Source organism: Pteronotus mesoamericanus, unplaced genomic scaffold (assembly GCF_021234165.1).
Source record: "Pteronotus mesoamericanus isolate MK-2021 breed Mesoamerican mustached bat unplaced genomic scaffold, CSHL_Meso_final contig_32, whole genome shotgun sequence".
Classification (NCBI taxonomy): Eukaryota; Metazoa; Chordata; class Mammalia; order Chiroptera; family Mormoopidae; genus Pteronotus; species Pteronotus mesoamericanus.
Window position 1 is genome coordinate 14,146,487 of NW_026555134.1, and position 12,735 is coordinate 14,159,221.

At 36.2% G+C, this 12,735-nt stretch overlaps 1 protein-coding gene across 1 annotated transcript in view; it reads right to left on the reverse strand.

Annotated features, from left to right (window-relative positions):
* The window catches only part of MARCHF1 (membrane associated ring-CH-type finger 1), a 240,864-nt gene that overhangs the window by 32,473 nt on the left and 195,656 nt on the right, over window positions 1-12,735 (reverse strand). Inside the window, 1 exon segment of the mRNA XM_054576114.1 lies at window positions 7,383-7,563. Coding sequence (XP_054432089.1) covers window positions 7,383-7,563 — 181 coding nt within the window.

The following is a 12,735-nucleotide window of genomic DNA, read 5'->3' on the forward strand; positions in this document are numbered from 1 at the left end:
TAAGTGGGTAAATCAACATAATTTGGGGTAAATCACTCATATGAAAGATAATAGCATTGGTATGATGAGGCTGTGGGTGGTATATCCATGTGGGACTTGATGCAACCATTTAGAGAAAAGTGGAATATTGGAAGGAAATAGGCTTGTGGGAGACTAGTTCTCATTTGGAGGGAAATCTTTCAGCCATCTTGCTCCTTATAATACTGATCATATCACCCAGGCATGTTGATGGATGTAAAGGGGGCTTGATATCAGCATTCAGATTGATCTTATCAATGTTGTCTTCATTTCTCTCTCACTTGTCAATCCAATAGAAAAGGAATTTGATTTCTCTAAAATATTTGCTTTAAAAAAAGCCATATTGACTTTCAGTACCTTATGGTTCAATAAATTAAGCCAAAAATTTAGAGAAATTTGTTCTTATGTTTTATGCCAAGATTTGAGAAATTAGAATAATAAATAAAAAAAAACCCAGCTGAGAAAGAAAAAAAATCATTAACTAGAGGAAAATTTAAATATAAAAGTAATTTAAAACTCAATCATTGTACCATCTTAAAAAATTAAAATGACAGACAAATACAACTTTTTTCCCATAAAAAGAAAACTCAATCATAAGACGATGCTTTAGGGAAATCTTTATTTGTAACTGTTTGTGTGTGTGTGCACGCGCGCGCGCGCACATGTGGGGGTACATATGCTTCTGCGCATTCTAATTTGATGCTTCTATGCTTTCCATATGGATCACTATAATATTGATTCCATCATTTCAACCACAGTTTATGTTTCAAATATCAAAATACATAATATATAAAAGAAGATTCATTTTGTGTCCCTTGTCTTTGCCAAAACAAAAATGGATTTCCCCAGTTGTGAACCTGTATCCTGTTCAAGACTTTAATAATAAATCTAATGTAAGTTAAGTGTTTCTTTTCACATCTGGAATAGTATCACAAGGTATATTCTTACCATGCAAGTCAGGTTTTGTTCTTCAAGTGATAATTTTCAAAGAGAGAAACAGAACTAAAGTAGTGTATAATTGGATCTACTAATAACAAGCACTGACGAGAAATATTCCTGCCAACAATGATGATTCAGGGATTTTGAGACATCCTTTGAGACACCCTCTATCAAATTCTGCCCTATATTCCCTTCTCTTGCCTCAATACCCTGGCTGTTCAAGTGCTGAGAAATACCATCTTGAGTGGCCTAGGTTATGTGATGCATGGAAAACAAAATAGGAAAGACAGTCATTTTGCTATGTGTTCACAGTTATTAAGGAAAAAGTCTTTTAATATGGATGGTCTCATAAGGAAAAACCGAACATATGGTGGCCTGCTGTCTTTGAATTACCTTTATTTACAGTTCCCTCAGGAGTTACAGAAAATTCTTGATCCCCATTCTGCCACCCACCGACTACCATGCCTTTCAAGTTTATTACAAAATATTGTAGGTAATCCATCTCTTTTCATCTTTCTTGCAATGGTCTATATGCTCTCTGAGAGTAGTGGTTTTTCCTATATGGTTCACTACTGAACACAACTGGCATAGTAGATAGAACATGAGTGAGTGAGTGAGTGAGTGAGTGAACTGGACATCACTGGAGCCTCCTCAGAAAACAATGTTCAGAACACAATTTGCTGCTGATGTGGGTTCACATCTGCCTAGAGGTTGTACAGTGTTTATAGCTGGAAGCTTCATAAAAGAATAAGCTCTTCTGCTTGGAGAAGAATATCTCTATTTTGCACAAACTAGTTTATAATACTGATCCCGGTTGACTGCACTTTTTTTTTTTTTTTTTTTTTTTTTACATTTTAAAGACTAATCGGCCTACCAGTGTTTCTGCAGATGACAAAAAGATAAGGCCCTGTAAGAAATCCCAAGTATCTACTAGAAAAAAGCATGAGACACTTGTATTTTCCTTCTCATAATTTTTTGACATACAATATGTTGGCATTGTAGATACTCATACTGGAATACTACTTTAATAAAAATATCAATTGTAGTTCTGAGAGCATGAATGTGTTAAGTCAATAAAACAAAAAACAATGTACATTTTAGTGGAAATGGTAATGCTTCGATTGACTTCAAATACTTTTCTTATAAGATACTCTTTTTGTTATTTTGTAGTTTACTCGTCCTTTCCCTTCCCATAGCAATCAGCTAAGTAGCCCGTTCGGCTTCTCCTTCTCATTGAGAGAAGCAGTGAGAAGGTAAAGAGAAGTGTTTGGCTGTAGACATCACCACCAGACAGTGAGAAATTTGTTGTGGAAAACTTACCTGACTCATCTAGGGAGTGTGAGTTTGAAAACAAAATCATTTCTTATGATTATTCTAAGTCACTTAGATTGCACTGAGGGCTCATGTTAGTAACGGAACTGAAACACAGCAAAGAAATGAGAGAAAAAGCGTGCATTGCAAATTATGAGGATGCTTTTTGCAAGGAGTAGAAAGAAAGCTTTGCCTGGCTTCTCAGTGGGGCAGAGATTGCCTTGGCCTCCAGGCTAATAGATTTGTGAAGAAATTGAAGAGCAAACCCACTCTCCCAAACTGGGCTCCCATTATATGGAAACAGGCTGGAGGCAACCGAAATCTTCATTTGCTGAAGGCTTTTTTTTTTTAACCATGGAATGCCAAATAGTTCGATTAAAATTGAAAATAAAGAAGGATGCCAAAGAGAACTCCAAGTCTCCAAGAATGACCCCAGAATGTTTACGCCACTAAAACTCTGCCCAATGATCAAAACAGAATCTGCGGAAGTTCATCTAGAACTGACTTCAGCTTTTTCTAGACACAATTCTATAACTCTGGGTTTTTTTGTTGTTTGAAGTAGAAAAGCAGTAGCAATGTAAGAAGTTGAGTAAGGGCTATTGGAGGAACAAAAAGTGACAAGTGGATCCTCTGAGAGCACAGAAAGAAGAGAAACAACAAAAAGCAGACAGAAGGGCTTTCAAAACACAGCAGACCAGCAGAAGCCGAATGAGGATAAACAGCCTTATATGGGTTTCAAGCTACTGTGGCTATTAATGGTTTTTAGCCTGCAAAATAACTGATGTTTATATAATGATGTAACTAGGTATTAGGAAAGTACATTGCATAAAACATGCATGTTCAAGAACAAGATTTTTAGAAAGAGTTTTACATTACAAAATTTGTTGAAAAAGATTTGCATTAGAAATGATTTAAATAAAAGCTAATGCTTTGATGCTTGAAGGGGGACTATTTCGGCAACTTAAGGCGGGGAGTCACAGTGCCAATAGTATAAATTTTAGAATCAGAGAGCTTTGGAGTATGTGACATCAAGTAAGTTTGACACTGTATCTGTGTGCTCATCTCTGAAATGGGATTCATGTATGCCTACATAAAAAATAGGATTGTAAAGAAGACTAAGTTAACTGATCTATTCTAAATATCTGGCACATTGTAGAAATTCAGTATGTGGTGGTTGTATTAGTGAAAATGCAAATCCCCTGTAATGGTAAATAAATGATGCATTTTAAATTTTTAATATGATTAGGCAACATTATTCAATGCAATCTAACCACATTCCCTGCTCTGTCCCATAACCCTATGAATTGTAAGCCCTTCAGCTCAGCAGAGAATCAATAACAACCTTTGGGCACTTGATTCACTATAGAAACGTATATAGGGTCTTGGCTCTATTAAAAGATGGGATGCAACATGAAATTAAGGGAAGGAAGAGATTAACATAGTAGTTCTCAAATACAGTTCTTTATTTTTTTTAAAAAACAGATACTGTAACTAAAGTATTGTAAGTCCTTATGGAGGAAATGTAAAATACCAAAATGAGTATTCCTTTTTATATGGCATAATATGTTCACATAGAACTCATATATTATGAACTTTCCAATATTCAACTATTTTTGATTGGCAAGAATGACAAGGGCATATGGTTCAACCTAATTTTTACTTAAGCAAAGGTAATTGCCTCATTTTATTTGCAGAAATGAGACATGGAATAAATGGATGCATAGAGTTGAATATTTGTTAAATAGTTTGTATGTGGAGAACTATATAAAGAAATACTTTAGGTGAGGACATAAAGTTACCAGTAGCATTTGTTATCTTCAAGCTTTGCTACATATCCAGCAGCTGGTTGCTCTCAGTTGGGAGTGATTCAGACCTAAGCCCCACACGGTTCTTCAACTTCAGAACAGGAGATCAGTTTAAGCTTCCTCACTGATACCATGCCAGTTTCAAATTTCACCGCATCATCACGCTGCTTTCTATATTTTTGGCATGTTGACTTTTCTGGGCCCTGGAAATTATTTCTGACCCATGTAACTCCAAAAATTAACGGAACTTTTCTTGAATGTTATAAAAGTAGCTGAGCTGCTGACTTAAAGATGATGAAAACTGCATTTTCTCAAATAAGCTCTTGATTTTATTTAGACTTTAAAGATTTTCTTCTGAAAACATTAGGACACCTTGAGGAATTTACTAACTATAGATTTTGGTGCTGTAATATTGGCAATTAATGAAGTAAGGTTTAACTGATATCTTTAGAGACTAACTATTAGGCCCCAAGGTTCATTAGACTATGAAGATTTGCGCCTTTCTAATTTAAGAAGCTATTTCACCTAAACAGAGTATCTTGCTTCCATTGGCTAATGGTAGAAACCCAGAATCATTAGCTAAATTAACTGTTTCATGTGGTTGGTCTTTAGAATGTTATAAGCTGTAATGGAATTACTGAGTTGAGAGCAATTAATCGAATGTACTTTGAATATATTCTAACCCAATTCTGTGCCTGTCAATCATAATGACCATTTAAAAGCTACCAAAATAAAACTGCGGATGAATCTTTAAAACAAACCATCTAGAAACATTTTAAAATGCCTCACACCTGAATCATCTGTACCACCTCCGAGTCTGAAAAGCCATTTTGGGTGCTGCCATTTAAGTGCCATCCCAGAACCCCATTGGTTTAAAGAAGAAAATGAAAGTTAGGAATACTTTTTCTAGGCTTTTAAAGCTCATAAATTCTAGTGGCAGGAACTGAATGCATGTTTCTTGTGTCTAGGACTCCTGTGTTAGACCAGAAGTTGAAACTTCAGACCCGCTTGCAGAGCCATAGGGGTACTCAGGTGAGCAGAGATGGCGCCAAGTCTCGGGGTCGCAGAGAAGGGGCCGAGGAATGCAGAGAACTTAAAGGCAAAGAGGCTTTCGAAGGGACTAGCCGCCATCTAGCTACCCTGTTTGCTGTCCTGTGGGAATGTAGTTCCAGTAAAACCGAATACGGTGATTTTCAAATCCGGATGTGTGGAACTTCACATGAAATAATCTCCTATTTAAATGTTGGTACTTAATTCAAAATTTAAATTCATATTTAAAACACAAATTAAAACTACCTCAAATTTAAACCGCATCCGTGGGGTGTCAGGAAGCAAGTTCTGGATGAGATTCTAACATCCTCTGTAGATATATGAATGCTATTAAAAATGAAGGATGTTGACATGCTGTCCTTCATTAATATTTATGACCAATCAAAGGAAATATTTAAAAAACTAGGATATTTCATTAATCAACAGATAGTAGGTGCCCACTAGGTTGCCACAACATATTCATTATTAAGAATATATTTATTATCTTCTTAGTATATAATGAATATTCATATTTATTATAAAAGACAGATGCATTCACTGCATTTCTCTGATTTATAAACAGGTTAGTTGAGGGGAAAAAAAGAGAATTTCCTGGTAGGGTTGTCAATTATTGAGAGTGAAATATTAAGAAAGGACCAAAATTGTATTATAAGGGATGATCCTATAAAAGCTGAAGGTATAATAAGAAGACTTTTTCAGTTATATGCAGCATCATGTATTATTTACTATACAAAAAAGGGGAGAGGGTAAGTAGTATGAAGAAAAGAAAATGTGAATATTTTATTATTCTAGATTGTGGCTTTCAGATTGAAATATTATCTTTGACAAAGTTGAAATGAAAATTTTATATAGTTGTAAGTTAAGGAAAAAGCCACAGAGACATATACAGATGCTAAGAAATAATTTGTAGTTCTCTGAGGGGTTACAAGAGAAATTTACAGAGTCATGGGGCGCAATGTGCCATTTAGCTGCCCCAGACAACACACAGTGTCTGTTCAGTGCACAAGGTAAAGGGCAAGGAGTAAGGGTCATTTTCTATTTTTGGCATTTGATTGCTCTGGGCCCAGAGGAACAGAGTGTCACCTTTTGTCCCTCAGGCGACCCTGTATGTTAAAAACAGACAATATGTATCTCAAAGACATTTTGTGCATCAGTTCTGACATCTCTAAACCACTTGCAAATTTTTAAAATCAAGGCAAAAGCAAGGAATGCTATCCCCTCTCTCCATAATTTACAAATTTTCGATGAAGAATTGTGATGGCCAAGCCACCAGTCAAATGCCTATTGGAACATTCTTGTTTGCTTTAAATCTCTGCTCATCCCAGAACCCATCATGTTTATTTCCAAGCAATGTTCTTTTTATACACTTTCTCTTTGCATTTAATTTAAATGAGAAAGCAGCTCTAGGCAGAGTCATTATTTAAATTGCAGTCTCCATACTCTCATTTGGAAATTGAGGCATCCATATAAGCAAGGCTGCAGTTGGATAAAAAGATGAATATGTTACATGTACAAGTCCAGGGGTCCAGCTGTCAAGCATGGATTATATAAAGTTCATTTGCTGTGTATCCTTTACAAATTTTCCTCTGCTAGCCTTGCACAAGATGCCAACTTTATCTTTTACTTGTACTCTTACCTTTATTCTTTAGAAAAATATAACATAGATGAGGAATTTGAAGATTCAATTGATACATAAAAATGCACTTACCTCTGTCTTAAAGCTCTGTGTGCATTATGGGAAATAACACCTCTTCTATCTACTCAAATTATACAAGAAGCTCCAAACCCAATTTCCAGATAAAGGCAAACACAAAAAGAGTCCACACCCTATAGAGGAAATCATTCTCTTCTATTACCTACTGCCTGACTTTCAAGAAATTAGATGAGTTCATGTTATTTATTGCAATCTATTATCTAACCTTCTTGGGAATTGACCTCTAAGTACAATGTTCTCACAGTTCCCATCAACTCAATTACATTGATTACAAGAATATTTTGCATGCACACACACACGCACACATATACTTCTTGATATTGAAGAGTGGTATAAAAATCAGGGGCTCTAGAATATAAAACAGAGAAGGAAGGATTATCTGCAAACACTTGGCTGCACTTTGCATATTGAACCCAATGTAAGACATGAACTCTTCATGAATATTACCATATTAGCAAACTCTTCTTGGGGGAAGAAATGGATTTTTAAAAATAAGCCTGCTTTGCAAGTTCTGTCTTCCAAACCAACTCCTACGGATACTTTACCTTCCGGAGGGGCTTGAGCTTGGTCTCCATTATGAAGTCGTACTTGCAGAGCTCACAGCAGCGCGTGTCTGAGCTCTTGATCCACTGGTGGAGGCAGGACTGGTGGACAAAGCGCAGGGTGCCCGTGCAGCGACAGGGTGTGATGAGGGGGCTCTCTTCATCTCCTTCGCAGTGACAGATCCTGGGGAAGGACACAGCAGCCAGGATGAGATCTCCCAGAGAACATTTCTCATCAGTGGACACCTTCCTTTTCTCATCCCAGGCTGTACCAGGGACTGCAGCCAAAGCCTTAGACTGCAAGAATGTTTCACTTGAACTTGATGCTAGAACTGAATTTATGACTTATATTAATTTTCTTTCATCAGCGTAGTCATTGCTGGACTCTTAAGTCATGTTATAGGCATCAGACACTGGTACTTTCTTACACTAAAGCCAGTTTTCACAGCACAGCCATTGAGCTATGCCCCCAGCTTAATCTATTTAATAGGTCAGTGTTTATGGCATAAACTTGCTTTCATACACAGAAGTTATGACTTCTAAGTATTCTAAGGAATGTTACAATCTGATAACTTCATTCTTTTATTTTGATGCTAGTTTTACAGGGGCATGGCATATAATTTAGTACATAGAGTGTCCTAACAATGTAGAAGAAATCTGAAAAATTTAACATATTACCAAGGAATAAAGCGGACACAGGAAGTCTCAGCTTGGGAATATTACAAAGATTTTTCCTAGGAATATGTGCACAAATTTGGTCAAAACAATTGGCCTAAACTGTCAATAAACATCATTGTTTAGAAGTCCCCAAAATTACTGGTTACATAAAGTTGAAGTATAGTAAATCCTATTGTTTTAAAGTGTTAATTACTACATCTTCCAAGGAATTCAGAGTTCAGTTAGTTGACTGAATTACCATGAATTTTAGTGTCATAGGTTCACAGTCTATGAAATTATTATTCTCATCTTCAAATTTTAAAAGCAATTTGTTTTCTTCAATGGATGAGGTATGCTCTTCTTACCTCAAGGTTGTGAATTCAAATCCTGGTACTACTCTAATTCTTATGTTTTACCCAGCTGTTAAAGTTGATAATAGATTTAATTAGAAATATTGCTTCAAATCTGTAAGAAATAGGAATGGAACATTAAAAAAAATGTATAGTTACAGTTTTCAAGCCAAGTCTCAGTGGCACACTGAATGTTTAAATTTCTGCCACTGCTCTTTCCTTTTAGGTCTATGTGCTCTATTTTCCAAAAGCATGGGTTTTAAAAAATGAGTTTTTAAAATACATTTATCTATCTCAGCTGCCTCCCCAGGGGAAATGAAATGGTTGCTCAGATTGTTACTGCAGCGAGATACAGGAATTGAAACTCAACCCTTCTCTAACCTCAAAATAAAGAAGTATGACAGGAGTATGTTGAACCTCTTTTTTTTAAGTTAAAATAAAGTAAGCAAAAGGAAACACTGGCTTCCAAAACCCTGGGAGTGGGAGTGGTGTCTGCCTCCCCCTGGACTGCATGAGGAAGGAATGGTGTTGGTTTAGCAACACAGATAAAAGGCTGACGTAGTGGGGACAAACAAAAAATTATCTGAGAGGCTATTTTTTAAAATATAAAAGCCTAAGACATCTACTCTTTCCAAAGGTGCTGTCCTAGAGATCAGGGCTTAGTATCCACTGTACCGCAGCCATTGCCAACAGTGTGTTGATTGCACCATGGGAGCTCAGCAGAGGGTTACTGAGTAAAGAAACTGTTCAGTCAACAAACTATGGCTTATTATAAAAGCAACCAGTGAAAGCAAACCTGGGTTTCTATAGCATTTCATTTTGTTGTAATACTTAGTCTTGGAGCCTTTGAAACTTAATGAAACTTACATGGTACAACAGGTTGGTATTTCTTGAGTTTTGAAACTCTTATCTCCCTACCTCCACACAGAGATACCCCTTTAGATCAGGGGTCAGCAAACTATGTCCCAATTTTTCCTGCTGCATGTTTTTGTGAATAAATTTTTATTGGAACACAACCATGCACATTGTTTATGTATTGTTTAGGGCTCCGTTTGCACTATACCTGCAGAATCGAGAGTTGCTGCAGACCATATGGTGGCAAAGACTAATATATTTACTATTCATCCCTTTACAGAAAATGTCTGCTAACTTCTGTTTTATACATGGTGAGTTAAAGATAATGCATGAGTATTATCAACAATAATAAAGACAAAGTTTACCAAAAAATCACCTCAACTTCCACAAGGAACAGAAGTTGAAATAAAGGTTACATAGAGAAGTACACAATAAAAACGGAAGTCTCTCCTGGGCTGGCATTGAAGCCCAGGGAGGCACAATTTTCTCATCTGAAAAATAGAAACTTGCAGTTAATGCCATCAGATAATCCATCACTAAATATGGTTATGTCAATGGAATTCTGCTCATCCATAAGAAAAGATGGCCATTTGTGACAACATGGATGGACCTTGAGAATATTATGCTAAGCGAAATAAGACAGAAAAAGACGAGAACCAGGTGATTTCACTCATATGAGAAATAAAACCTAAAAGCAACAAATGAATAAACAAAAACTCATAGACACAGACAAAAGCATGGTGGTTACCAGAGAGGAGGGTAAGAAATAGCAAAGGTAATCAAATACATAGTGATGGAAGATTTGACTTCGGGTGCGGGGTACACAATGCAATACCCAGATGATGTACCTTAGGATTGTACACTTGAAACCTATACAATTTTATTAACAAATGTCACCCCAATAAATTTAACTTTAAAAATGCCAAAATGAAAATCTGATTATATCAAATGCTACACAGCTGCCAGGGTGATTTGGAGGCTCTGACTTTTTACTGATATGAAAAAATCATTCATAAACAGATTTAAACAATGACCTCGTTGATTACTGAATTCAAATTGACTTGTACAGATAACTGAGTATATAGTCCACCTTACTGTATCTTATAGACTCCTTGTTAACAGAAGGTAAAAACTTCTGTTAAACTGTTCATTGAAGCACCACCAGCAATAACATTTTTTTACATAAAATTAAGATTATTTCCCATAGGAAAATTCCAAAGCTTAGTTAATTTTCATTTCTAATTCACAAGATGTATTTTTACATTATTTCAGCATTTTGAACTTTTTCAAAATTATCCAACTGATGTTGGATCTAAGAGTTCTTTTAAAAACCATGTTGAGGTTGTTCTAAATGACTTCAAGGGCTAACTATAAACTTTGGATAGTGCCATTACAGAAATAATTAAACAAGTCTTAACTTGATATACTTTACACAAAACACAATTGCCAAATTATAAATGAAAACATAAATATGCTTTTTCCAACAGAGTGTGCACACAAAATGGTTTTAGTAATAAAATGACATTGTAAAATATTCATAATTTTGATGAACTTTTTTCCCTTGTGGGTAAAATTATGGCTCATGATTTGAGTGATTCTGTAAAATTTTTGGTGATCTTCATTGGTGTCTTTTTTATTTTTTGGCATTTTAGTATATGAACTGCCTGCTTACAGTTTAATCAGCAGATGTTGAGACTTCCACAATTTATAACTTCAATAAACTTCCATATGATTTCTGGCTTTCTGTGAAGAGCAGACCACAAAATGCTATTTTTCTAATTAAACTTTGAAATTGTGTGTGTGTGTGTGTGTGTGTGTATGCACACTTAAAGCTCCTTCTTTAATGTTTAAGTTTTAAGTAGGCTTTTTTGCCCTGGCCGGGTGGCTCAGTTGGTTGGAGCATCATTCTGTACAAAAATAGGTTATGGGTTTTATTCCTGGTCAGGGCACATACCTAGGCTGAGGGTTTAATCCCTGCTCAGGGTGTGTACATGAAGCAATGGATTGATGTCTCTCTCTCTCACACATCTTTCTCTCTCTCCCTTCCTCTCTCTCTAAAATCAATAAAACATATCTTTGGGTGAGTATAAGAAAAAGTAGACTTTTTTCCTTAGTCTTACATATCTTAAAATGACCTCCACTGCTTCCCGACCCCTTCTCTTATCAAGGCTCCTTGGTTCTGATAGAAGAATAATTTTTTTTTCTGCCTACATTTTTAAAAAAGTAATTCAGTAAGAAAGTACATGAAGGACCTAGAGATTATGTAACTTCGGATTTTTTTTCACTCATTCATTTGTCATTTTACTCATTCACATTTTATTGGTTCTTGCTCTATGCAAAGAATATCAGACAATAGCATCAGCATGTAGGGGTAGGTTGAGAAGGAGAGAAAAGAACCTGAGGCAGGTACCCCATTTGGGCAACTATTACAATCACCTAGGTATTAAGACTCTGAAACACTGTGATAACACTGGGGACGAGATGGGACCTCTCAGCCTGCTGAGTGCACACAGATCCCAAAGGCCTTGCTGGGTTTCCAGGACTAGCTGTGGCAGCACCGCACATTTACAAGATGTGACTCCTGAAGGCAGGCACCCATCTGTAATCTTCAGGCAGCACCTCATGTGCAGGCCTGTCAACTCTCTCTTTCCATATTCCATGTCATATTTCTGTTTCTCTTGTAGCATACCTTTCTGATATATCCCCTCACTTTTCTACCTGCATTTTTCTCCGTATTTCTCTGCAACTGAATAATCTTCAAGCATAGGAATTATGGATACTGTTTGGTTTGTAATGGTTTGATTTGGATGTCTGTCTTTACTCAAAATTAATCATGATACTTCAGAGTTTAACACTCATTCCTTGAATTGACTTTACTAAGCTAAAAAATGATTAGAATATGCATTGGTTGGAGCCATATTGAAAGGTATTAAGCTGTGGATGAGAAGTTAATGCAAAAGTAAATGAGCGAGGAGATATAATCATTCTCTCTTTTTGAGAGATATAGTAGAGCAGTGAAAGGAGAGCAGACTAAAGGAAATTTTATTTTTAATTTTCATTTCATTTTATTTTTAACAGCTTTCTTGTTCATGAAGCAAAAGCAAAGGTACCATAGAGAGGTCTTCCTTTACAAAATTAGGCAAGAGAATGCCCCATTGTTAAATGAAGTTTCTTGAGAAGTTAAGAAAGCTGGGGAAAGAAAAAGTATGGTAGAGGAGTATCTTTGGGTAAGTGGAAGAATACACAGGAGGGAAACAGACACATTTTCCTGTGAGTGAGAGTTAAAGTAAAAATGATCAGTGAAAATCCACAGATGGTAGAGGCAGAGGAAGTTGCAGTAGCTGAGTCTGGGTGGTCTTGTTATCTTCTGCGATACAGGAGACAACATGTGTGGGAAACGGACGGTAGGAAGGTATAAGGTTAAGATAGAGGCTGTAAATAATTAGAAAACGCCACGTGGAGATTGTGATGGAAAATTAACTAAGCGTGAATGT